The 27,677-nt window shown below is 39.5% G+C and overlaps 1 protein-coding gene across 3 annotated transcripts; it reads right to left on the reverse strand.

The window, feature by feature from the left end:
• Positions 1 to 422: 422 nt before the first annotated feature.
• On the reverse strand, positions 423 to 27,418 carry C6 (complement C6). 3 transcript variants are annotated; one of them, XM_068667063.1, is made up of 19 exons: positions 27,265 to 27,418; positions 26,918 to 27,016; positions 25,445 to 25,602; positions 24,567 to 24,723; positions 22,042 to 22,186; positions 21,227 to 21,368; positions 20,137 to 20,275; positions 17,211 to 17,411; positions 13,349 to 13,589; positions 12,197 to 12,319; positions 11,084 to 11,250; positions 10,560 to 10,785; positions 8,105 to 8,276; positions 7,055 to 7,166; positions 6,432 to 6,564; positions 5,262 to 5,453; positions 4,802 to 4,892; positions 3,656 to 3,897; positions 423 to 1,684 (listed from the first exon to the last, which is right to left on the reverse strand). In XM_068667063.1, the coding sequence occupies exons 3-19, from the start codon at positions 25,600 to 25,602 to the stop codon at positions 1,503 to 1,505; spliced, it is 2,823 nt and encodes a 940-aa protein (XP_068523164.1). In that variant the 5' UTR covers positions 26,918 to 27,016; positions 27,265 to 27,418; the 3' UTR covers positions 423 to 1,502. The 3 variants fall into 3 exon arrangements, with proteins under 3 accessions (XP_068523164.1, XP_068523166.1, XP_068523165.1); XM_068667065.1 differs by having other exon boundaries at positions 25,445 to 25,697; XM_068667064.1 differs by having other exon boundaries at positions 26,918 to 27,011; positions 27,265 to 27,295.
• Positions 27,419 to 27,677: the final 259 nt, after the last annotated feature.

Genomic DNA, 27,677 nt, shown 5'->3' on the forward strand with positions numbered 1-27,677 from the left:
GTCTTAATGTGAAGCACACAACTTCTCTGAGATTTAGAGGTGTCAAAGAAACAGGGGCAGTCAGGGAGCCATCATTTGCCTTCTGTTTGCCAGGAAATAATTTAATCTGGTAATTTGTTGTGGTGAGAAGCATCAGGGAAAAAAATCCCCACATTGCAGCAAACACTGCTAGACACTGAAGTCAGAGTCCTGTAATGAAAAGCCAGTACTGAGGTTAGAAGGCCATCAGCAAGAAATCTTCAGTGCTTGTTGAGGGTGAGGAAGTCATTCTGAGTGATTATTCCCCTACAAGATGTGAACAGCAATATGAAATAAGGGTACAAAAAACAGAAGCCAGGGACAATCAAATTTGCAACCCTCCCCCAGACCATTGCCATCATATTAGTATAAATCTTCCATTGGAAAAAAAAAAAGTACAGAACTACAAGAGCAAACCTATCTTTTTATTAAAATCATTTTTAGTACATTTTAAGCAAGAAAATATAATGCTTCATTGTTTTTAGCTGAAGGATTCATTGCTTCTCTTCCTTGAGCTCCATCCAGTTGAAATTAGCTACTGTAAATCGAGAGAGATTGGCAGCATCCCAGATGCAGGGGTATAATACCTTCTTGAAGGGGAAATAATCATTTCACATACAGCCCACTCCCTGCTTGCAGGTGACTCTGCCCAGATTCTGGATAGGTGTGACAGTTATGCATAAGGCACATTATTCATGGATGGACGCTGTTTGGATGCTCCCCCCCCCCCCTTCCCCCCCCCTCCGATTTTCATTGTTTTGCTGACTGCTGGTGGAAAAAAACTGTCAGCCAGCATTCCCCTGCTTGGAAGGCAGGTTTCTAATCCTCTGTTTTGTAAAATCCTGAGCCTAGAGCTCAAAACCAACAGACAAACCCGGAAAGCAAACCCTTCCTCCCTTCAGTTACACCAATTAAAAAAAAAATAATCTCATACTTTTGAAGAAGACTTCACTCAATCACTGTGTATTTGTGGTTTTCAGTATTTTGTATTGCTCCCTGAATTTGCATGGTGAGTGCCCATACATGTAGCCTCTGTCATGAACCTGTTAGGTGTCAGAGGGAATGTGCAATGATGCTGAAGTGCTTGATTTGCCCAGTGGGCGCTCAGCCAGCAAGATGACCAGGGTGCAGAGCAGTCACCAGTGCAGAGAGGGAGCAACAAATGGCTGAGGAAAGGAAAAGTCTAATCCAGCACCAGGGAAATGAGAGGCAGCATTCCCCTTCCTCTATGCCCATCTCTCACTTACCTCCCTCTGCCCATGCAGAGTTAATGACAGTGAGAGCAGTATCCCCGTATCTCAAACCCCACATCATCTTCATGAAATAAAAAACCCACTGCCACCATTTTCCCACTAAATGAGCTCTATCTTTTTTTGCATCCTTTTAGATCCATTTGTCCTTTCATAACTAGTCAAGTTTTCCCCAACGTAGTTTAGCCCATGCGTAGTGGGGTGGTGGTGGTGGCCACCAGGAGAGCTGTCAGTTTACCCCAGGCAGCTCCCCTCCTCCAGCACCTCCAGTCTGATGCCAGAACACTTCATGGCTGCCAGCATGCAATAACCAACTGTCCTCCTTCTCCCTGTTGACTCCATCTGGATGCAGTGAAGCCGTCTGTCTTCTTTGGGACACTGGTAAGGCATCAGGCAGGAGCACTGGGTCTGCGTCTCTAGGAATGAATGTGTTGGAGATTTAGCTGCAAACGTCATAACTGAAAACATTTTATAGTGTGACAACATTTCAGAAACCAACAGGGAACAATGCTATTGCAGATTGATACCTTAGTTGGAGGGCCTATAGTGCATGTACTAGTTGATAGGGTATTAGGAGTAGAGTAAAAAGAAGTTTTAAATACCAGGTTTTGCAGCAGTGGCCTATACAGGAGCAGAAATGAACTATCTAACTATTTTTATCCACTGGTTTTCCCTGACCTTTCTTCTAAACAAAAAGATATTAAGTTGACTTTCTGTTCCCAATTATCTTTGCACACAATGTTGCTGTGAAATGGAGTCTTAAGGTCCGTATTGTGTCAGCTCCTATTTCATTACAGCTCCCTTTATGAATGTTAAGCTACCTGCTGCTGGCCTGTGGTAAACTCAGTCCTGCCGGTTATTTCATTACCCATTTCTGATCTAATCAGATTCTGACTCTTTATATTCTTTCCCAGAAATTCCCTAGGCAGGAAACCAAGTTTCTGCCTCTCCTACTTTAAAACATGAAAAACATGCATTTTCCTCAGTTTAGCTGCTTTCATATGATACTGAAGTATTTTCTGCCTCTGTGTTGATACCAACTACTCATTCTCAGGAACATCAAAACTTCTTTTTCCTAAATGTTTGTGCATATTCATGGGAAAGAAGACTTCCGTGAAGACAGTGAGGAGGAGAGTCCCGTTCCAACCTCATGAGTACCCCAATGAAAACTTATATAAAACACTCAATGTATTTTTTCTCCTGGTACTCTTGCTCACCATCATTTTTGCTTGTTGAACAGGACTTCTATGTGAGTCTTTGAAAAAAACAAACAACAAAACAAACAAAAAAACCACTGAGGTAATGCTACAGGATCCAGCCTTAAGCCAATTTCACAGTGGGAACAGATCTAGACTTCTTACAGGTTCTGGAAGAAATAAAACCAATGCTTTTTTAAATTATAGCCACCTACCCAGGAGCCTGAAGTGCCTGGAGGCTACACCACACTGTGCCCCTTGAGGGGCACACCTGGTGCTGACCACAGCTTCAGCCCCACAATGAGCAATATTTTGTGCAGTACCTTTAAGCCACCTACTTCAAATCCTGTGCTGCATAAATAATTTTGCAAAATAGGGTTTTAAGATTGCTTCTCACTGCTGATTTTTTTTTATTTTATTTTATTTTTTTTTTTTTTGTGAGCAGTCAAGGTGTGATAGAGATCATGTTTGTCTCTGGAAGCAAGTGGAGGAATGAGCGTGGCTGCCACTCAGAATTTTCCTGGCAGGCATGTGATATGCGTGGAGCCAGCCAGCACCTCAGACATTTACAGGAAAACCCACTGCTCTTATCACCCGGTTACAAAGTAAATAGCCAAGTTGCACAACAGTGTTTATAAAATAATCCTCTTAGGAGTTTCACCAAACAGCTTAGCTAGTTCATTAAAACTCCTAATAAACACAGCTTTCATGTATGGGTATTTGCAATTTTTACCATTAAAAACCCATTAAGCCTGATGGCCCCTGTCTTGCTAAGTAGTTTTATTATTTAATTTTATAATCTAATTATATGGTATAGAGGGTGTGGCTCAGGTTTACTCCTGAAGCACAAAACGATGATTTTAGTAGCCTCACAGGGAATAGGTGATAAAATTGCTGATTACATCTCTGTGATTACAGATTAAGTTCCCTTAATCTTTAAGTTCCTTTTGTCCCTTACTAATGGAAAGTGGCAACACTACACCACTTGTGCCTAAGGGAAAAGGCACATACCCAATTGTAACACATTAGCAGGGACATGGGACTGACCACACTTCCATAGTCTTCTCACCATAAATTGGTGAAATAGACAGCAATGTCTGTAAATTCTCTCCTTAGAGCAGTGAAGGAGCCAGCATGTTTTATTTTCAGTGCCTAAGGGCTGGGATAAATGCCATCATTCAGAAGCCATACCTGGACAGTACTCCCAGTCATAGCAGGTGTCATAGCCGCAGGGCACTTTCTTCATGCTGTTTGTGGAGAGCTTTGCCCTTTCAATAGCCCAGCGTATGTTGGTATTACCAAGGCAAGGGCCAGCATGCAAGAAATGAAATGACTGCTCTCCAAGGCACATTTCAGCTGAATATTGACAGCTGGACTTTGTCACGTTCTGTTCAGAAGCAGCATGTAGTACACAGATGTCTTCTGAGTAGTGGCTACCCCAAGGAAAAAGAAAAAATATTTTAGCAGGCTGTAAAACAAGTCCGTGCTTCTAAACACTCCACCAGCATATGATGAAACACAGAAAAAACATGGCCAAGCTGGGTATCTGTCCAGCTACTGCAGTATGTGGACCTTGGGAAGCCCCTGATACAGCATAGTGCTGTGAGCTGGGGAAGTTTTGATCCCATCCAAGAGATAGGAAGTGAAAGACATTCATGCACAAGAAAACAGGCGTTGCTGTTGCCTCCTCAAGGCACGGGATACTTCCACAGACCCTGTGTTCTCAGCCTGATAGTAGCCCAGCTCATACTCAATACATGTTCTTCTTTCCATCTCCAGCCCCACATGACCTCCACTCTGGCCAGCCATTCACTAAAAATCCTCCAGGATAACCCTCTATTAACTTAAAGGCTCAAAGGTCTGTGCAGATTGTGTTCTGTGAGAGACAGTAAATCCAAGTCTTATGTGTTTTATATGATTTTGAAGTCTGAAATATGCAATGTATTTTGCAGCATGTTCATCTGAAAAGTGTGAATTTAAAGCACAAGGAGTGAGACCATTACAGGGAGGTGATGACAGTGCCTAGGAAGTTGGAGGAAAAAAAGGAAGAAAAGAAAGAGTGGGAATTTCCAGTAGCAGGTGACAGTGGCAACAGAGTAAAAGGACAGACCGTGGTGTGCCATTAGGTTAACGTCACTGTGCATTTATTTCACAGACCTATAAAGAGGGCTGTAATTTGAATATAGAGGCATAACTGGCAAGTATCTGAACAGAGACCAGTAACCTTGAGTTTTCTGTTGCCTTTTGCTACTTTTTGTTTTGTGCTCACAATGGACTCTCTGTCTGTCACTGGGGAAACGGTGACTTTTATATTTCTAATGAAAGCACTTAACTTACCCACAGTCCTCTTCTGGAGACATACAAACACACTCAGATCCAACCTGTTTCTGACCTGGATCGCAAAACCCTCTAATCTTAGTTTGTTCATCTGAAACAAGGGAGAGTTCTTGTAACTAGCAGCAAAGTGAAACAAAGCTCTTTGCAAGAATCGCTGCAAAAACTTGTACAAGATGTTTCAACAGAATGAGTTCTCCTACTTTACTTTCACAAAGCCATGTTAATACAACTGTTTTTTTTTTTTTTTTTTCTAATAATAGTGTCAGCATCTCAGCTCCATGATTAAAGTGTACAGTACACTGCAAATAACAATTCAGTGTTGTAATAATTTAGTGTTATTTTAAAAAAAAGTAAAAGCAAAATTAATGAACAGTTGCTATACATCTAAAAAACAGCCAGTTGCTTGCTAGTTAGCTATCATAAACCATGCTGTGGATAATGCATTTGCAGAGATACTAACCTTTTTCACATGTAATATGTCTCAAAACAGGTGGGATCCACGACAGGTCTTTTCCACAAGTGTACTGTTGTTGACCAGTGACTATAAACCCAGCTTGGCAGCTTAGCCTCATGGTTTCACCAATGTCATAGTGTTGCTTAAATGGGGAAATTGTGACACTGTCAGATATTGGTGGCCTGAGGCATAATGCGGCTGTAATAAACAAGAAAAAAAAATCTTGTTGTTTTCATGGTGTAGGGATATTTACAGCAAGTCATAATGCCTCAGTTGAAGAGCCATGAAGGCACTCACGATAACACTTAACAGCTGACTGACATTCCAAACTAATATTTATCATAATTAAGTCTAGAAATTTTCAGTGCACTGTCATGTCAGTGTGTTTTGTAAAAATACTTTTCAATCAATAACTGAATAATTACAACGAATTTCTAATATATGCCAGTAAAAGTAATTTAATTTTAAAGTTTGTTAAAAATAAGGCTGACATTTACAGCATTTTTTTTTTTTTTTTATAAATGAAGTTATAAACAAAATAATTAAAACGAATGGCATTAGAAAACTCATAAGTATATTCAGGGAAATTATTTTGATAAAATGAACACTAAATAATCAAATTACACTGAGTTCCAGCAAGCTGTTGGAACCTCTCCATTTAACAAGATCAGCTCAGTTCTGATCCATAACTGTTGACTGGACTGTAAATACTTCAAGGCCTTGATTTATTGTGGGGATTTTAAAGGCAGTGTAAAGGTGATTTAGAAACATCATCCATGTAATATAAAAAGTGATAGTAAGATTCCTCCAAGAACACTTTCTTCAGCATAACTGTCAAACTTAAAGATTATCTATGAAAGTCTGGAAACAGGAGATGAGTCCTCTCAAAGATACTTAAAGCTAGATGAGAGAAGGACCTTGCAACATCTGAGTGTTTTCTGAAGCAGTTAACGTTGCAATATTCTTACAAGGCACATAACAGCAACACTTTTGAATTGAAGAGGAATGATGTAGTGACTCAGCAGGTTTTTGCCAAGTCTAGTGTGAATGATTAAAATACCTTCTTAAAACGCTACCTCTTCAGATATCATTACAGATTCTCTTGTTAAAACAAATGTTGTATATATTTCTTCCACCTGTTTTGTTGCAGGGCCAAATTACTTTTCTATTTCTTACGTTGGCATTCAACTACTTGTTGTGTCCAGGTTTGATCAGGCAGACACCGAAGGAACTGATAGCCACTGAGAACATGACCACTCACACAGGCAATTTCAGCTTCTTCCCCAACATCATACAGGTTCTTTTCATTCTACCAGAACAAACAAACAAAGTAAAAAGCCCACGGTAATTAAAAATTAAAAAAAAAAAAAATCTGCAGTAATAAAAATAGACATTGCCAAAAGAAACAATGACAATATGTGCTTGCTTTTGCTTCTCTGAAACAGGAGTCATCCATTCGCCTAAAGAATGTTTGTCTGGCTACACTAATTAATGCCATGGTTACAAAAGAAATATTCTTAGACCACTGTTTGAAATGGATTTCGCCTTGCCTTTGGTTCAGTTGATAGTGAACCCTGGTGAACTGCAGTCCCACAACACACCATGTATACAACATGCTCACTAGCACACTATGTAGCTTGGTTATTGGCTATTCCTAGCAAAAAAAAAAAAAAAAAAAAAAAAAAAAAAAAAAAAAAAAACCTGAGTAAAACTATAATAAATTAAATTAAATTAAATTAAAACTGTAAAATTTGACAGCTCTGCAACTACTGCATTTTCCTTCCGTCTTTTATTCTCACCCTTATAAATCCATTTTCTGGTGGGTCTGGCCTGGAGCATCCAGACTCAGGTTCACCAGTTATGATATCCTCTTCTCTTCTTGCCTCATCATCATTAATACAGGGAGCCCCTCTAAAAAGTAAAAAAATGATGTTAAGGATACATCTTAAGCAGTCACCTAGAAACAATGGCAGAATGTCAGAAGCTTTGGACAGGAATGATCAGAGTCTTTTCCCTGTAAAAACAACAGCAACTACAGAGCAGATAGCATGGTCATAACCCAACTGGTGCTATCAGACAATGGTTAAAGGAGGCTGGTTTCTATCAGTGTGGAGCTGTAAAGCTTGGTGTCTGAGATGAGTAAAAAAGAATCACACGGTCCATTGCTTTTCATCCTCTCCTGTCTGCTCCAGAATCTCCTCTGTAGTCATTACAGCAAGGATGATGAAAAACCTGACTCATTTTCTCATTCTGCCTTTTTTTTTTTTTTTTTTTTTTTCCAAGAGAGAAAATGAACCCGTACAAAGTCTTGTTCTTGAAGAGGTAAGAAATACAGCAACTTTTGGGGCTAGCGTTATGATTTCAAGTAGAGAACTTGCAAAACTGGTACATCAGACACAATCAAAGCAGGAATATGAAAAATTTGGTAGTTTCAGTGGAATTCTCTGAGGCGTTGAGCTCAGACCTAAACTTCTAAGAGAAGAGAATGTGGTATTTAAAAAAAAAAAAGAAAAGAAACTGCAAACTCCCATGAGTGGAAGTAGATGAATTCTCAATCACTTTGGACAGGAAGTCATACAAAACAGCTTAAGAGAGCTACAGTCATACTTTAGTATGTAACCGATCAGCCATTTTCTATGAATAAACAATGAATAAATCCAAACCTGAAGCAAACCCTGAAGCAAACTGCAATGATTTTCAAATATTTCCTTCTCTCAGCTCCTTCCACAGATGTTCACACAGGAGATCTGCCTGTCTCCTTTCTCCCTAGTAGTCACAAAAACTGTCCTGGAGGGCTCTGTAACTCTGCCTTACGACTACAGAGGTCTTTTGATCTACCATCTCCTTACTTGTCCGTGAACACAGAGACATGACAGTCCTCCTCTTCTTCCTGTTCACCCTTGCAGGGCTTTCCACCGTTCATCGGGGATGGGTTATTACACTCCCGGGTCCTTCGTCTCTTGAAGGAAGTGTCACATGGGCTCCATTCAGACCAGCAACTCCAGCGGCCATCTACAGCATCTGCAAGAAATAAAAGAAAATACCGTCTTTTGATAAATCTGTGTCATACTTTTATAAATCCCGTCATTTGATAAATCTTCACATACGAGAGGGTAAATTCATGATAGCCATTTCCAGGGGACTCAGCTAAATTCCAGGTGTTTCATAAGAGCCTAAAACACACCTTCCTTTTCAGTTTTGTTTGTAAATCACATTTAAACCCAGAAGCAGCTTATTTTCTACTTCTATTGCACACAGAGATATTTGAGTTTTCATGGTACCAACTACCATTTCAGATAGCTCATGAAATGATGAGCTATCAAATTAGATATGAGTTCTAACACTAAGTCTAAACCCCAAGTCTACCTCCTACACAAGCTAAATTAAAACACTACTGTCTTTTTTTACCCACCAGGGTATTTCGTCTGTGCCATCATGAAGGATTATATAAGGATTTTTATTTACACGTCATATCTTTTCTGCATAATATATATTATCTACATTCATATCTATAACTGCATACCTTAAATTGTTCTTTTCTTTCTGAGGTCTATAGTTGCCTGTATCACTTTCTTTTCCTTCTGCCCTCTTTTGGTTCTGTATTACAATAATAATAACAGTAACAATAGTAATAATAATGTACTGAAAGTCTCTTCTCTTTTCTATATGTATGCCATTAGTGTCAAAATCATTCAAAAACTGCTTTTGTGTGAAATTGTTCTTTATTATTTTTGAGAATAATGATTATGATCCCCATCCTTACGACATTTTAAACTGATTTTTCCTCCCACACTGTAATAAAAATTCTTATATCCATCAGCTATTTTGTCTTAAGCATAATAGGCTATAGGAAAACTAAGGAATGAATTTATTAATGTGCGCATCAATTATCTTTGATCTCATTTTCATTCTTATTGCTAAACAACTAATTTCCTATTATCCTATTAATGTAGCTAAGGAATATTTTAACATGTCTTGCAATTTCTTTGATGAACTCTGCCTATTCATTATGATTTTTTTTTTTTTTCTATTTTTAATTCTCCCTATATTTTTATACTTTCTGACCATCACCATAGGATAAGAAGTGCCATGGATTTAGTAAGGCAAGGTTATATCAGATTTATCTTTGACAAAATAGCCAGGGGATTTTCAGGTATGATGGGAATTTATGATATCATGTGTGTTTTGGAAAAATATGATAAGGATATAAAAAGTTAACAACATCAAGGACCTGTCACAGAGCGCAGCTGTGACCAGCTCTTCCCCCACCTGGCTGTTGCTTCCCTGGCCAAAGACTTCCTGGAGTTTTAGAGGGAAAATTAACAAACCAATGCTTATCCTAATATCTTTCTAAACTCCAGCTATCTTCTGTGTGTGCTATCCAACAGGTAACATCACTGAGGTTTTAGGTTGTCATGTCCTGCCTACAGAGTCTGAGAACCATGAAAAGAGCAGCCCAGAGAGAAGCAGGACAGGCTGTTTTAGGGTGAATCCTTCAACATTTCTGCAATGGTCTCAGCTCTGGTGTCAAGAGCTTCTCAGTTATTCTAAATTCAGGCCTACATAACATTGTATTAAGAAAAATAATTTTTGATAGGCATTGGAAACATGATTTTGAAATAACACGGGAGAGAAAGGTTCGGGTATTAGATGGCAATTGCATGAAACACTTATATGCTACATTTGAGTTGTGCATCAATAGATGCATTTATTATTTTGCAAATAATTACATGTATAAATTTATAAACACATTTCTAAAATCATTCAGGTTTTGATCACCTTCCTGGTCCTGCTGGCTGCACTATTTCTGATCCAAGCCAGGATGCCATGGGCCTTTTTGGCCACCTGGGCACACTGCCAGCTTATGTTCAGATGAACATCAACCAACACCCCCAGAGCCTTTTCCTCTGCACAGCTTTCCAGGCACTCTGCCCAAGCCTGTAGCACTGCATGGAGTTGTTGTGACCAAAGCGCAGAACCCAGCACTTAGCTATGTGAACCTCATCCCATTGGCCTCTGCCCATTGATCCAACCTGTCCAGGTCCCTCTGCAGAGCCTTCCTGCCCCCTGGCAGATCAACACTCCCCCCCGACTTGGAGTTGTCTGCAAACTTACTGAGAGTGCACTCAATTCCCTTGCCCAAATCATCAATAAAGGCATTAAAGAGGATGGGCCTCAACACTGACCCCTGGGGAACACCACTGGTGACCAGCTGGATCCAGCCAGCCAGCTGGATTTCACTTCATTCACCACCTCTCTCTGGGCCTGGCCAGACACGTATCATGACAGTATCACTCCACACACCTGAATCATAACCCGGAGCACGGATCTCACAGTTCTTGCCGTAGGTGCCAGCCTGGCACACACAGAGGCACTCAGTCCCAGAAAGCACGGGCTTGCCATTGTTGGGGCATGGGGCACACTGGCATGGGTCAAACCTGGCTGCGTAGTCCCTCAGGGCTCTCCTGAGGTTTTGGCGCTTGGTCACGGCACATGGCACATTCTTCACCAGGTCCACAATGGATGACACCTGTAAAACAGCTAGCCAGTTAGCATTTACCTTCAGTTTAGCTATGTGCCATACCTTGTCATACATTTCCTTTGTCATACATGAGAAATACCTAGAAATACCAGAGCAGCAGCTGCATGACCCTAACTGTGTTACATGACCACATACATGTCATACATGACAAAGGAAGGCACACACTGTTTTTTATGTCATGCCCAGAAGTGTGTGAACATATAATTCTTATCACACACAGCACCATCCTGATTTAAAAGGCAGGAAACATCTGCATAGCTCTTTGAAAAACCAGTGTTTTTCTTACCTCGAAGTCAATCACTATGGGATTGTCCTTTGTTGATTCCAGCCATGTTGTGAAGACTGGGTGCTCTGGAAAAGATCCTTTTTTCTCCCAGGCCAGAGCTGCAGCAAATTCTGACCTGCCACCTTTGACCAGAGAGATCGACTGTTCAGCTGACTGCAGAATGGAACCTGAAAGGAGATTTCAGCACAGAACTGTCAGAAAAAGGCTTTCAGAGAAAGTGGATGTAACATGAACATTACAACAAAAAGTGTTAGAAAGGATAGAAAGGAATATATTGTCTTTAATTTTACAAAGTTATCCTTGGAAGAAAGGAGTCTAAGCTCATAAAAATCCTTGTTCTGTTCAGTGGTGTGTCATATTTTGCCAAAGAAGGATGTGCAAGACTCTCACCACAGAGATATAACCATACAGAAGACTTGTGTAAATTGCATGGGATACAGCAGGCTTCTCTAGGCAGGCTCTTTAGTCCCAGAAGTAAATGTCTGGGTAACTGGATTGATCATAGAAAGAGCACAAAAACAGTGGAGGTGAGGAAATCCCTGTTTTTAGTGATGCAGAATGTGACTCTTGCCATTCTTGCAGAAATTGCACCAGCTGTCTGCAGTTTGAGACACATTCCCACACCTAGATGTCTGCCTTGCATGAGGAAGGTGGGAGGGGAAGGGTAAGGAACATTATTATTGCCCAACTATCTCAGCAACCTTGAACAACCCCTAGAGAAGATCAGGTACTTGGCTGAGATTATGTTTCTGGTTGTGCCCACTTCCCACTTTGGCACACCTGGCTCTGGGGCCATGGGGAATGTTTGTCAGATCCCTCCCATGGGAGATGTTTGTCAGATCCGTGACTGCTGGGAAGAGCTAGTGACACTGGATCTCAAGTTGCAGTGCTCCAGAGCAGAGGATGAGCACTCCTACATCATAATTTCTTTTGCTAGCAAGAAGATGTTTCTGATGCTTGCTTCAGGGAAACCGTGAAACACTGGTTTCTCTGACAGTGGTAGAAGAGCATTGCTAATTCAAAGCTGGGAGGTCACCTGGGGTGACTTGTTGAGGGGGGTGGTATCTCTCAAGGTAACTAACAGGATAACAGCCCTGTTATCAGCACAGTCACCTTCATGTTTCACAGTCATCTTGTTTGTGATGCATCTGGTACTGACTTTCTTCTTCTTTATGAAGAGCACACGCCACGATGTTTCTCTTCGGATACAGTCCATTGATTCATCCTCTGACAGTCCTAGAAATACCAGAGCAGCAGCTGCGTGACCCTGTGTTACATGACCACATCATGCCCTAAGGCTCACCATCAAGTTGAGCCACCACAGGTCTTCCTGCTCACTAGTTTCTTTCTGACTTCTGTTCTTCACTCAAGCTCCTCATGCACCACTGACCCCACTACCAGTGGCTCTTCTGCTCCTCATCTCCCTAGTCCCATCAGGCTCTGACCATGTTCACCCTCTTCCAAAGTCCTTCTCCCATTCCTGTCTGGGTATTTCTCCCATGTCACCTCTTCTGTAGTATCTGACACTCCTTGCTACTGGTACACTGCGGAACAATCCTTTGTTGTTCACAGCCCAACCACACTCTCCCAAGGTGCTGCTTTGCAGAATTTAGAGGTGGTGGGAACAACAAACCTTTCTCTGAGGTCATGGCAAAAGGCTGTCCCTGTTCCTGCAGCACTTTGGGCATAGGGCACTAATCGGTCATCACCGCTGCAGGTGCCCACTTCCTAGGTGCAAACAACATTGCACTGAGTTATACCACATCATTCAGGTATCCTCCTGTATTTATACAAGTTACAGTGATGGTGTTAGGTTTCACAGCTTTTAACCTTAGATTTCCACTTCTATAGTGTTGTTTTTTCATTTTGGCATGGGAACAGTTTCAGACTCATTTTTAAACAATATCTATAGCTTTAATGACTGCAGCTCAGAAGATAGTACTTATGTCTCTTGGACCTCTGTCCCACACTGGGGTATGTCGGAATATCTCTTCCTAGTGTCACAGGACCTTGATCTGAAGGTCTTAAGAGGCGTCCCTGAACACAGTGATGTTTACCGAGGAAGGAAAAACTTGGACTTTTCAAAATAGAACATGGAAAAAATTTTCTTGCCTTGTATTTGGGCAGAGTGGATAATTCCTGTGTCTGTGAAAGCTTAAAGGATTTTTGTTGAGTTTGCTATGTGGTGTAACTCCTAAAACCAAGCAGTGATAAGAAAAGCTGGTAAACATATATCACTGTATTTTCTTGTTGAGGATTACATACCTGAGTTCTTCAATTCATCTGAACTGTACTGGTAAAGAATGTCATAGGAACCACCCATCTTCCCAGCGGTGTAGTAATGAGTGCCAAAGTCATCAAATATTCTGCTGTATAAAGCATAGTTGTACTCCAGGGGCAGGTGGTTAAGTGCTTTTAGAAAGACATCTGAAAGCTGCAGATCTGACTCTTTCATTGTGAAGCTTGCAACAGAGATGACTTTATGGACTCTAACAAAGTTGGAATTCTAGAAATAAAAACAAAAACAAAGAAACAAACAAAAAAGGAGAGTCTTAATAGGCAGTTAACTGCAGAAAGTAGAGTGGCCTAGAGTATGTCCTGAACAGCACTGAAAGAATTATTTCATCCTGTCTGTTGTGCTGCTTTAACCATGAGTAAATGAACACAAGCTAGCCATAGAGTTCCCAAGAGCCCTGTGAAGTTCTTGAAGACAATGCTCATTACTGCTTTACAGTGTGGGAGTATACATAAGAATTCCTAAGCACTAGAAAACATAACTTTCCAACATAAGGATTCCTAAGCACTAGAAAAACAGAAAGTAAAATGATTCCTGCTGTAACAAATAAACCTGAAATTGGTAAGACACCCATAAAGCTAGGAGGAAAGGCTGCAGTTTATAAACATCTGTGGGCTGTTTGAAACTAATCCTGAGTGGGTATTTTGTGTAGTGCCTCACTGTCATGAAGTCTCAGACGCTATTTATCGGTCTGATAAAACTACAGCCACAGGAATAAAGATCTCATTCAGTTTAAGTGTCAGGCTGTTAATAGGCAGGGGCTGGAGAATGATATGAGAAGAAAAAAAAGCAAAAGCAAAAGTTCAGAAACTGGAAATGTCACCTCTTACATTGAGCAATCTCATGTTTAAAGACAGCTAATTCCTTTTTTTTTTTTTTTTTTTTTTTCCAATGCTAGCAGTTGTTAATGTGGGAGTTTAGCTAAAAAGAGAGGAGAGAAATAGAATACTGAATGAAGAAATTTATAAAGTGGCAAAGAGAACCAATAATAATAATAATAATAATAAAAGCTGGAGCAAAGAGATCAAGAGCAAAAGGAGTGATGGGAAACTGGAGCGAATGAGTAACACACAGATAGAAAAAATCATTATAAAAAGAAATGGTACATGGGTTCTTCTGCTGAATTTTGCTTCTGGTACATTTTTTCTGCTCCCTTTCAGTCTTCAAGCTCACTTGGCTTAGAAGACACAAGGCTGCATCTAAACAGGGAGTTTATCCAGCCAGGACTCATCAACAAAACACATGAGCTGGAGCTCAGCTCTCAGCTATGCACACCTCTACACTATTCGTTTCAGTGATCTCATTTGCACACTGGAAGGTAAGCTAAGCGTGCTCAGTTTTCTGCTGCATGAATGGAAGAAATAGGGTATGTAACAGTTTCTAGGCTGTACTCAGCTCCTAAAATACCTTGTGGTAATGTCATTTGTAGGAAAAGGACTTCCTTTGGGTTCTGGTCCTGAATTTTCAGCCATGGTGGCTAACATTTCAGTTATGCACAAAATTACAGGCCACTTTGGCAAATAGTGAGTCTAAATTCTCAGTTGGATAAGATGCTTCCACATACCAAATGAGAATTTTTGCTTGGTGTACATCTCACATTTATATTTTCTGCTACTAAAAGTATCTTAAGTGCTTTTCTTACTAGCAATTCACCTTATTCCATGATTTCTGTATTAAATCACTGAGACTTGAACAAACTTGGAAGCTGTTATAGAAGAAATTCAGGAAACTGGATTTCAAAGTCTTCAGTTATTACTGGGCACACATCTAAACATACTGGTACCCCCTGGTGCCTGTGGCTATCTTGACCCATTAATACCAGTTATTAATACAAACTATAGTGCTGTATAATTCCTAGAGATGTTCAGCCAAAAGAAATGATCAGAATCAAGTGTAAACACTCAGATAGTTAATTTATTCTATAAAAACTACTCCAATTTAAAAAAAAAAAAAAAAAAAAAAAAAAAAAGCAGCCAAACACAAGCTGAGATGGGTTGATGTTGAAACTGGTAGTTTTAATTAATTAGACAATTTCTAACAAAGTAGAGTTTCACCAGAATATACTGGCTAATTAAGTGATGTTTAATTCCAAGTATTTTAAGCACAGCTGCCACGGAATTATGCCTGTCCATGCCTGACATCTCCAAGGACAGGGAAGACTTCGCACCTTTCAGCCCTCAGTTTTTGAATTGTGGTTCAAGCCACCAAACTCAATTAACTGCAGCCAGGAATACTAGGAACTTGAGCTAAGGGGATGGGCACAAAGCCTGGTTCAAGGCCCATGTGACTTTGACTGACTGCAGAGCACATGCTATCAGGCAGGTGCTGATGTTCCAGTTTCTGAACTTTCTTCCCAATCTTGAAGCATAGACAGCATAGGAATTTGGTAACAAAAAAGTGAAGAAAACAATGTATAAAAATAACAGCATGCAGCAGGAAGGGCAAGATTAATAAAGTAGTTCATAGCGAAGCATGTAACGTAATATTCCAGCCTCACCGTAAGGGTCTTTCTGTATTGTAGGAAGTAGAGAAGAGTGAGAGCTGTTCACCTGGGCTCCCTCCACAACTCCATTAAGACACTATTCAGTATTTCTACATTCATGTAGAAATCCACACAGTTTCTCTTCATTGATACAAAAGGCGGGAAGCTATCTGAGAGGCAGATCTCTGTAGAACTGCTGTTGTCTACAGATATGCAAGATGAACCACCCTAGATGGTTACCTTAACATAAGCAGAAGACCTCAGAGAGATCATGACAAAGTGGCATACTAGAGGACCTAAAGGTCAGGTTAGCAAAAGAATTATGGCAAACAAATATAAACTTTAAAGCATTGTTTTCATATTTCATCTATTCTAACATGGAAAAGTTCAAGACCTTTCAAGTCACTTGAGCTTGAGATCCTGGGATGGTTATGTGAAGTCCATGTGCACACAGTTTAAAATATAGGTCTGAATTCATGGCAAGGTCTGAACTCTTGCCATGGACATACTAAGGTGGGATTTTAACCTGTTACATCTAGAGCCAAGAGCTCTAAGATATCAAATGTTTCATGTGGGTTTCTGAAATTGCAATGGTCAAAACCAATGTAAATCCAAGAAACCTTCCTCATGACAGTTTTATTGAAAGGAACATCTGATAATTTCTGAATTAATCTAGTTCTGATGGGTTCTTCAATAAGAAGACACTACTCTACCAAAATAAACTTACCAGTTCTATAAAAGAGCAGCCTGATCTGTATATACATATCTACATGGGAATGAAAGCAAACAGGTTTCCAGTAGCCAGAACTTCAGTATAGATTAATTCAGACTAGAAATATTGAACTTTTTAAGCAGTCAGGTTTCTTACTAGTTAGGACAAGTTAGCAAGGTTCACGATAAAGTTTCTGTCATAGGAAGAAAATTTAGACTCGTGTTTTTGTAAAAGACGCATTCTAATTTTATTACAACTCTTGGGTTTCAACAAGCCTTAATTGTGGTCTGTTCTATGGCCTCTGCCAGGCAGAATTGTAAACAAAGCAATACCTGATCCTTTACTGACATTAAACTGTAGAAGTACGTGCATCTAATATGCTACAGTATTCCTCTGCACTAAAGAGGTAGAATTTTATAATTGTCTATTTCTAGAAATTTTTATCTTGGTATATTATTTCAGAGATTTTTTTTGACCTATTTTGTTTTCTGACCTTCCTTATGTGTTATTCTAGCAGTTTTGTAAAATGTACTGCCAGTGCCTTGATAATGGACAGTGACCTTTGATAGCTCAGTTCTCCAAAACACACAGGTGGAAACTCAAGGAAAGGAAGAAATTGAAGGCAATGTTCAATTACCTTTTCTTGTGAGGCTTTTATGGCTTTCTTGAAGGAGGAAGATGATGTGACTTGAACCCGTTTCTTTCTTGAGAATAGTATTGGGATGCTAAATCCTGTTCGAGAATCACGAGCGAATGAACTACTTTGCTGATCGTTGTCATTCAGCTGAGTTAAATCTTTGTAGAAATGTGATTTTACATCATCCTCTTCATTTGTTACCTGGAGATTCAGTAAAGCAAACTGGATTTGCCCAAATAACAACTTGAAACAAGCCAACCTGTTAAACAATGAATTCTTGACATTTTCTGGAAGAAACAAGCCTGATGTTTTTTAGACTTGCCAATAAGCTAAAAGCTGTCCTTAAAGGAAAAAAAAATAAATAAATAAAAATAATAAATTGAGTTAATAGGTGAGGTACATAAAGGATAAGTAGAATTACGTACATTACAAGGGAAAAAAAAAAAAAAAAAAAGGCAAAAAAAAAAAAGCATATATCACTTTCTTTCAAAAAATTTTTCACAAAATTCCCTAGCTCCCCTGATCTGAAGTTTAGGAATAATTTTCAACAAATATTTCATCACACTTTTCAAAGACTTTCAGAGCTACATATTACTTTGATACTAGGAGTAAGTCCCATTCCCATGGCTTTTATAATGTACATCACAAAGAACTTGGTGCATTTTTTTTTGTTTCTTCTTCATTGCCTGCTAGAAGAATGAAAACATTTAATCCAGGGGGGAGTCTTAGAGCACACCTGCAGTGTGAGCACCCATATTGCACGATGAACTAGGGATAGCGGAAGGGGAACAGGGTATGAACCTGCCGGATAAGCTTGGTAAGTCTCAGTGGTAATGTGCAAAGCAGTATCACGAAGATGACTTCAGCATCAGTTCAATTTCCCAAAACTTGGGCAAATCCCTCCCAAGATCTGCGGGTGTTAGAAAGATTCAAGTTTTTCCTTTTAGGCTCACCCAACAGGGCTGCAAAGGACCCTGAGCACTGATGTTCATCCCCCTGATCCAGTTCTGTTCTCCAAGAAGTCACATGCTTTTGCATGAAAATGCATCTGAGTTGAAAGCCTGATCCTGTGACCTTTCTATACCAAAGGCAATTCTAAATGTTCAAAAATAGATGTGCAAACCTAGTGAGAGTCACAAACACTGAACACTTTTGCTGATGGACATTAATAACAACGTTAACCACACAACTTTAAGGAGATGTGGGCAGATCTGGCTGCAGTGGACTTCAGTTTGCCTACAGCAGCCCATACAGTGCTGTGCTCTGCACCTGTAGCTAGAACAGCACTGGTATCACACCAGTGTTGTGTCTATTGCTGAGACTCTCCTCAAAACCCCAGAGCCAGCAGGCTGGGGGTGGGCAAGAGGTGGGGAGGGGATGTCACCAGGACAGATGACCTGAACTGACCAAGGGATATTTCATAGTGTGTGATGACACACTCAGCACTAAAAGCTGTAGAAAAATCAGTAAAAGCTGGGAAAGGAGAAGAGTGGACTCTCGTTAAGAAAACATCTGTCCTCATGAACAACCACTATGTGTATTGAAGCCCTGCTTCCTAGGACATAGTTGAACATCAAATAATTGTTTTCACTCTCTTTGCTTCCACATGGACTTTTCTTCTTCTTCTTCTTCTTCTTCTTCTTCTTCTTCTTCTTCTTCTTCTTCTTCTTCTTCTTCTTCTTCTTCTTCTTCTTCTTCTTCTTCTTCTTCTTCTTCTTCTTCTTCTTCTTCTTCTTCTTCTTTTCTCTCTCTCTTTTTCCCTCTTTCTTTTCACTTTATTTAAATTATCCTTATCTCAACCCATGATTTTTTTTTTTCATCATATTTTCAACCTCCCCCCCTCCTTCTTTTGAGGAGGAGGAGTAAGAGAGCCGTGTGGTAAAGTTTAATTGAACATCTGTATGAAACCACCACAGCAAAAGAAGACTTGTTTTCTCAACTGAATATTTCTACACGTAGTAATTTTTCATCATCACTGAACAAAACAGAAGAATAGCCAAACCCATTAAAGTTTCCACTGAAGAAAAAGAATGTAAAGGATTTCCTTTGTTAAATTGCTTCTTTTAAACTAATAATAAAATCTGACAGCAGTTGTGACAAACATTAGCAGTTCAGATTTCACACATTACTTGAGCCTTTTTTTGTGTCCTGCATCTCTTACTTCTCAGCACAGTAGCTACTTGCTTCAGAGAGCCTGTCATATGTATGCAGCCAGATGTTGTGCACTAACCACATTATTCATATTATTTTCTAAATAACAGTGTCTAAAAATCTAAAATATATTATCTAAAAATCAGATTCAGGGATTTTGGAAAAAATATAAGCCAGCACCTATTTGTCCTTGGCTTTTCCTGCAAAACCCCTTACCAGACCATATGTTTCTTGTCTTTCTGCCTGCCAAATTTAGTATCTACCTCCTCTTCTCACTGCTTGTTGGAAGGGTTGAAAGGGGAACAAGCAGGATGGAGGGGCTGAAATTGCTCAAGGAAGAGCTTGTCCCAAGGCCGCAGATGACTGAAAGGGAAGCTGCAGCTCGGAGAGCTGTTGGTACAAGAAGGACACAGCAGTGATGCTGAAATGAGTTTTGGACTTGATCAAACCTCTGGCTAGATTATGTTCAGGTTGGAATCAAGACCCTTGGTATCAAGTCACAACAGAGACTTGTCATGAGAAGCAGGAGAAAAGCCTAAATCCATCACATTGAGTCAAATATCTGGCACAGTGGGTAAAAGCAGACCAGAAAGGCACAAGTAAGCCACCCAACACCATTCAATTCATCCCATTTTTACACATCACCAGAAGCATGTTCAGGCCTTACCACATTGAGAAATCTTGCCTTAAAACATGCAGTGCTTCTTAAGACTTCAGCACTTGGCCTGCAATTGTGACAAGGGTTTTTCAGCTAGTATTTGCTGCTAGAGAGTACCTGAAAGCTGACACCCTTCAGGTTTGCAGGAATACGATATAATATCCTTGTCTCGTTACGCTTCACAGTTCTGCATTCTCCTCCATAGAATGAGTTGCCAAGGACTTCCCCTCGGCTCTCTCCTGACAGAATGTGAAATCTTAAAAACAAAAACAAAGAAACAAACAAACAAACAAACAAAAACAACAATTAAACAATGTCAGGAAGACATAAACTTGGATGGTTCATTGGAATACAGCTGTGTTGAAGATACTGTATGCTTGAATGAGAGGATATGAGTGTAAAGGTAATGTTACTGTTTTGAAATAAACTTATCTAAAAGAATTTCTAATTCACATTGATTTCACCTGAAAAAAAAAAAAAAACACACATCCAGGCTACAGTAGCAATTCTGTTTTATAATTTCCAGTATTGCCTAACCTTCCAGATAACACCAATGTCAGTGTAAGACTTCCCTAGACAATTGCTTTTACTCAAATAAAGAGGTCAAAAATGGCCTAGAAAAATGAATAAGTAGTTCTCCATTTCTAGCACAAGTGATATTTCCAGAGTGCACTAAGTTCATTCAATACCAGAAGACCTGGGACATGGTCCGTGGCATCCCTGCCCATGGCAGGGGGTTGGAAATAGACGATCTTTAAGGTCTCTTCCAACCCAAGACATTCTGTGATTCTTTGTTTAAGTGTCCAACTGCTTCTGTTATAGACTGGAAGATATTATGGTTAGTGTTGTGAGAGGTGTGTCACACACAGTCACACATCTGCAGAGGAACATTCACATTTCTGAAGTTCTTTAACATAACTGAGCTGGAATTTGCCAACATGTGATGTTCCAGTTGCTGTGAGGGCAGGCAAGGTCCCTCAGACAGCAACGCTCTCTTATGGCTCCTCAGCAGTGCAGAATAGGACTGACAAATGCAGCAGACAAATCCTAGCCTGCCAGTTTGGTTGCATTCTTGTAATCTCTTGCTAGTTTTGATTTGAGACATTATGTGTTTGGAGATACTCTCACATGAGAATTTGGGTATTATCTAGTTTATGTAAATTACTCAGCAACGATTTCATGTTTATGAAAAGCAAAGCTGGCTTACCCATTGCCTATTAACTGCACACTGGGGATGCTTTCAAACCTTCTGCCACACACTGTCTTTTTCCTCCCACAATTTCTTTCATCAGAGTTGTCCCCACAGTCATTTTCTCCATTGCATTCCAGTTTTTTTGCAATGCAGCGACCTGCGTCAGAGAAAAAACAGCAGCAATAATCCTTATGCAAAAATTCATTGCATTTGAATGCAAAGAAAGGCAGTTTCTTTCCCTAGTAAAGGTGTAAGCTTGCAGCAGAAATTAACAGTAAGGCAGTATAAAGTCTAGATTACTACAATAATTGTAGTTGTTTCTATTCTACCAGTTTGACTTGCTTTGAAGCCACAATGGCTTAGGTTAAGTTTTAGCAAAAGGTTATGAGGATAAAGTTATAGAACCTAGTCAGGTATACTTAAACCAAAGCAAGTAAGAAATACCAACAAAATGTTTTGCAGTTTCAATAAAAATAGTGCAATTTTGGGTTCAGACAAACTATATGGATACGTTTGTGTTGGAAAAAAAAATGTGTAAAAAAATATGTCAGTGGAATAGTGATACTTTCTAGCTGCCATGATTGTGCTGACAACCCAAGCTAAAGATTGCACTACCATGAATCATTCCCTTTAGCTACAGGAGAAACTGCAAACATAAGCTCCTACTAACAAATGTAAATCCTCAAGTAAAGATTTCTCCTTTCCCCTTTCCCTGGAATTTGAGCAGGAAAATCATTATTTATTTATTTTTTTAATTTTTTCTTTTTCCCCTCAAGTAGAGTCTATTTACTATTGAACAATGCAGCAGTAATCTGTGAAGCCATCATTACCACTTTCACACTGGAATTTATTCTTGCAGTTGACCTCCACTATGTTGCAGATTTTTGCTGGAAAGCAGGGGCGGGAATCCACCAGTTGTTCAGAGCAGGCCTGACCCCCAAACTGAGATGGTCGCAAGAGTGTTCGAACACGAAACTGGATGGCAGAAGAAAAGAAAACTTTTTTGGAAGGCAGAAGAAATGAAACTTTTTTTAAAAAAATGTTTGAGCGCTTTTGTAGCTGATTGGCCCCTCAGGCAGAGCCACGTGTCTCTGTGATGCTAGAACTTCGTTGAAATCAGAGACCTGGAGAAATTCATTGGTTGATTTTTCCCTTACATCCTACCACATCCTCATCCCAGGTAAGGCACGTAGGCACCTGAAATCCGATACATTGAGAGCCTCAATGGCAGAGCACAAATAATGAAACATTTGACAACATGAGCTACATCACAGCAGGAATGAAAAGTACAATTCCAGCACATTCAGTCAAGGAGGTATGGTAGGAATTTGTGTGTGAACAGGCTAGTGGAGATTTTTTTCATGTTATTATCACCTCTGTTGAAATAGAAATACCATGACAATGGCATGTATCCCTATCCCAAAACTAGCTGGTTTGGCCACCACTCATGGGACCTCTTTTCTGGGGAGAACTGGACACGACAGAAACTGTTCTTGAGTTTCTATAGTTTCTATCTGGGAGCAAAATTTCAAGTTCGTTTGGTTTTCTGTCCTCAAATTAGAAACCCACTTGAAGAATAATGATGCTAAAGACCGCTAGAAAAATAATGCCAGATTTTCATTCCATTTCAATGGACTGCTAGTGAAACTGGTCTGCATCTGACTGAACTGTTGTTTCCCTAAAACAGGGTAGGATTTTTTCCCCATTTGATAACAAGTTCCTTTTTTTCCCCATTTGATAACCAGACTTAATTACTGCTTCTGTAGAAGGACCCTGAACTAATAATGCAGGATGACCTCCAAGAAATAGCAGTAACTCAGTGACTATGAATGGAGGGTGCATGGAGCAGCACCAGACCATCTAAAAGCAAGATAACCACTCCTTGCACTCCATTTGGGATCTATAGCACTCATTATATTCTTTGTGTGAGCTTTAACCTCTTTACCCCTCCCATTCACTGGGAGCCTGCTTACACTAGTCTTCATACTCATCTTGAGGTCACATTCTCTATTCTGATGGCTGTTTATATTTATAAAGGTCAGAAGCAGTGATATTTATAATTTGGATGAAAAAAACAGATTAGCTCATAAAAGCACTTTTTTTTTTTTTTAGAAAAAAAAAAGCAACAAATATTTTGCATCAATATTTAAAGTTAATAAAAATGAACAATTCTTTCTCATATACGTAGGTAAGAAACTTAGCAATTTAACAAGAGGATACTGATCACAAAAATAAGTTTGAATGAGAATAATATGCATTTTCAATGCTTGCAGTTTAATTGCTGTTTCCCACCATTTCTCCCCATTCTGTTCTCACTGTTCATCCTGACTGCAGGATGGGAACCCCACAGGGTGATCCACATCTCAAATCTAGAACTGCTTCTTCATGAGCACCCAACACCATGTCTTTCTTGTCCTGCACTGGCATCAAGGTATGTATATACATGTATATGTGTAAAGATATACTTATGATACCTAACAGGCATTTTGTTATTGCTCTTCAGGTGTGGATTTCTGAAGCTTCAGAAGAGCTGTAGGCTATGTCTGCGTGAACACTCAAAGCTACTCTTATGGTAAACCTCAAGCTCAGATCCACCAGCCACATAACTACCCCAAACAAAATGTGCTCCACTCCCTATAATCTTATATTTGACAGGGCTTGGTTTCTTTAGGTGAAACCTACTTGAACCTGCCCTTTCACCCTTTCTCTCTCTGCCAGGGAAGATACACTTAATTCCTAACTCTACCATCAGGGAATAAATGCAGGCCCAGGGACTTGGTCACTGGAGGATTTTGTTCTACAGATACTAAGCACACCAGTTTTGTGGAGGCTAAAGGCTTGGAGAAATGGTACTCTGGATTTCTTGACAGCAATCTCATACAGATCCTGACCATCAGTGTAAGATATAGCATTTCTAGCCAGTACTGGTTAAGATTTACCAATTAACTCTTTTCAATGCATAATTTGATCCTCTTATTTTTCATCTTCAGAACATATAAAATGCTATACTATTTTAAAGATCCCATGATTTGGTCCTGCTTAAACAGACATGTAACCTTTATCATAATTTATCCTTTATGTAGGAATCTCACTCATCTTTAATAATGACAATGGCACTTTTGAAGGAATTTCTCATAAATGGAATTACACTACTGAATTGCTCCTTTCTGTTTTGATCTACTTATTTTAACTTGTTCCCTCCAGCTCCTGCTATTATAATTTATAACCAGTTGCCCATATTAACTTAAACTGTCATTTTGCAGATCAAATTTTCTTGAAGTTGAATATCTGAAAGAAAGAAGGTTCTTAGGCATAATTTCTTGTAATTAGTCCACATAATGCATTTTCTACCTACTTGTTTTTTAATGCATGGGTCACATTCTGACCAAGGTCCAAAGTCTCCAAGCTGACAGTTGATAGGACATGTTTGCTGGTTACAAGCACGAGATTCCATCTTTGTGCACAACCGGTCACAGAAGTTTTGGTTATAATATTCATCCATTCTTATTTGCCTAAAAAATGTAATTGAAAGAGGAAGGAAACAGAATGTAGATGTTCTCAAACTGTGGATGAAGGCTGATAATGCTTTGAACCCAATAAAAACTTGAATGACAATAGGTAGTTGTGGAATGCTGATTGAAATAAAAAATTCAACAATGCCTTAAATTTACAGAGCAGAAAATTTCACTTCATCCCATCAAGAGAATGGCAACAGAAAAAGCCAGGATTGAAGAGGGGATTTCCAGCAGGTGTAGAGTATACCACTGTACTGCATCTAGTTTGGTGCTTCTGAATATTTAGTCGACTTAGTGGTCATTGCAAAATTGTTTGTACAAGGAGCAGCTTTCTGTAGGCTTGCCATGCTGGAGCTCTCTCCTCCCACAGCATTGCAGTGCACTGGACACCTGCCCTGTTTGTTCACAGGGTCTGGTTGCTCAATGCCCATTGCTGGCAAGGCCATCGTAGGACCTGGCTGATCTTTCCTCACTATGCGTCTTGGCAGAAGTAGGTACATTTGGAGGCCCTGTAGGATTCTACAGGCAGTTTTGTAATTTTTAAGCCTTGCAGTTAAAATCCATTAATCTGCTAAACATTTAGATAAAATAACTTTTCTTTCCCAACATATTACAGAAACCGGAGCTTCAGGCACAGTCTATTCTCCCCCAAAGTGATTTTTTTTTTTTTTAAGACAAGAAGTAGAACCATAAAAGTAGTAAGACAATTTAGCCCTACCTGTGCCTTGTCTGTGTGCCATAATTGCAGGTTTTTGAACAGCTGGACCATGGCCCCCATGGGTAACGTTCACAGTAGCACCCTTGGCTGCTGCCAACCAGCAGGCTCAGCAGGATCAGGTGTAATAGCAAAGTCTTGTCCATAGTGGAGGTGTTCATCTACAGCACACGGACAGGTAACAAGAGCTCAGTAAGCTGTAGCACTCACAGCTATGCCTGTATCTTAGTGACATGCCTCTTCTGACTTGCAGGGTCTATAAATCATTTTCACAGTAAAAAGTTACTAAGCAGTGTACGAGGAATGTGGCGATAACACATGAGAAGGTATGAAATAAATTAGGGGTACGTGAAGAGACAAGATGTCAAAGGCTATTCTTACCAAGGGTTTTTCACTTATTGAATACTAATCATGACTGCATGGTAATTCTATTTAAGAAGTTGCTTATCAATCATATTGAATGTGACAAAGATCTGCTACTGCTCATCATTTTTTTTTTTTTTTTTGAGTATTATCAAAAATATTTTCTAGGAATTCAAATAAAAGCATGAGACCATTTTTCCTACAGAGCATGTAAAACAACAGAAACTTAAAACTAACTAGCTCCAACCTATTGCCAATAAACAATTTGTTTTCATGTGTCTGTGATCCCCCTTTGCATAACTGCTTTGCTGCAGTGAATCCTTCCTTCATCTTTTTTATTGTTCTTAGTTTAGAATAGCCTGTTGAAACTGCAAACCATCACTGTTCAAACCTCATCCAGATTCTTCACCAACAGCTGAAGAGAGACCAGATAGCCTATTTCTCACTCCAGTGGTCAATCAAAATTTATTTGATGAGACAGAAGGTTATAGACAGTCTCTGGGAAGGAATAACATTTAGTAGACTTGGAAAATAGTTTTCCAGTCAAACCGTTTATTTGCTGAAAAATGCAAAAGCTTTTTCCCCTCATCCTGTTACTGAATCAATACCATATTTTATAGGATGCTACAGCAGAACATAATAACATTGTTTTGTCTCAAAACAAACAAACAAACAAAAATAGAAATATAAAAACAAAATTATTTATTTTAAAGCAATATTCTAAAAGATTTCATTTTGAAAATGTTGAAAAGAAACATGCAGTCATTTTCTACTTTAGTGTTTCTTTTGTTGTTTTGTTGTTGTTGTTTGTTTTTTTTTTTTTGTTTGTTTGTTTTTAACTGTGTAATGCATGCTCTTATGGCTTTTATATCTTGCTAAGAAAAATAAGTTTTGTGAAGTAAAGACGTAGCTTCCTCCTTTAGTAAAGAAAGCCAGTAAAACTCCGCACAGCTGTAGCAGTGAGAACTCTGCACTTTTTATGCAGTCATTCAATTAAAAAGCTTCTCAGAGATTTAAGTATAATCAGCAGAGTATAACAGAACTGAATACAGAGAAATCAACAATCTTTCCAATGAACCAAGAGGAGAGCAGGTAGAAGATCTTTTTCCTTACCTGGGTTCCTGGCTCCTCACACCAACAGTGCCAACTTAGAAGAGAGATGAAGAAGCCCTACAAGACTCTCTCCAATACTGTGTTCATTCCTTCACTGTGCTTTACATAAAAAAAAAAAAAAAAAAAAAAAAAAAAAACACTGTTTATTCTCATCTGTTAGCAAAGCTCCAGCCAAACAGTACGTGAGAAATCTGTCAGCAACTATTTAAAAGTAAGTGCATGTAGAGATAAATTCAACCTTTTAATGAAAACAAACAAATAAACAAAACAAATCAAAACCTCAGAAGCTTCTCCATACTTTAAACTGCATGCATTGAAGCTATTTAAAAGTTTCCTTATCAACTTACTGTAAGATTGCTGGCTGCAAAACCAGACAACTTTGCAGACTGGCACAACTTTGGTGTGGTTTGCTGCAGGCTCTAAAATGAAAGGTTGGAGGTTTTGTTTGATTTGGTTACTCGTTAATGAGGGCAGATCCAGCCTGGTGATGGGAATGGTTGGCACAAAGCAGCCTCTCCATCAGCGAGACCCTCAGCAGCAGGTGTTTTCTGGAGAATTTCAGGAACGTCTCTCCTCACTCCTAGCTGCCCAACATGAGAAGAAATACAAATGTTTGCATTAGGCCACAATGGCTCAGTGCACTGCAGTCTCCTTGCAGAGCCTGATAGAGGTGTGCCACCTCTCTGCTCTTAGTTTGAAGGCAAAAGAGTGAGAATCTGTTAAGCTGGCACATGCTGGTAATTCATTATTGCTTTCACTA

The sequence above is a fragment of the Anas acuta genome, chromosome Z (genome assembly GCF_963932015.1).
Source record: "Anas acuta chromosome Z, bAnaAcu1.1, whole genome shotgun sequence".
NCBI lineage: Eukaryota > Metazoa > Chordata > Aves > Anseriformes > Anatidae > Anas > Anas acuta.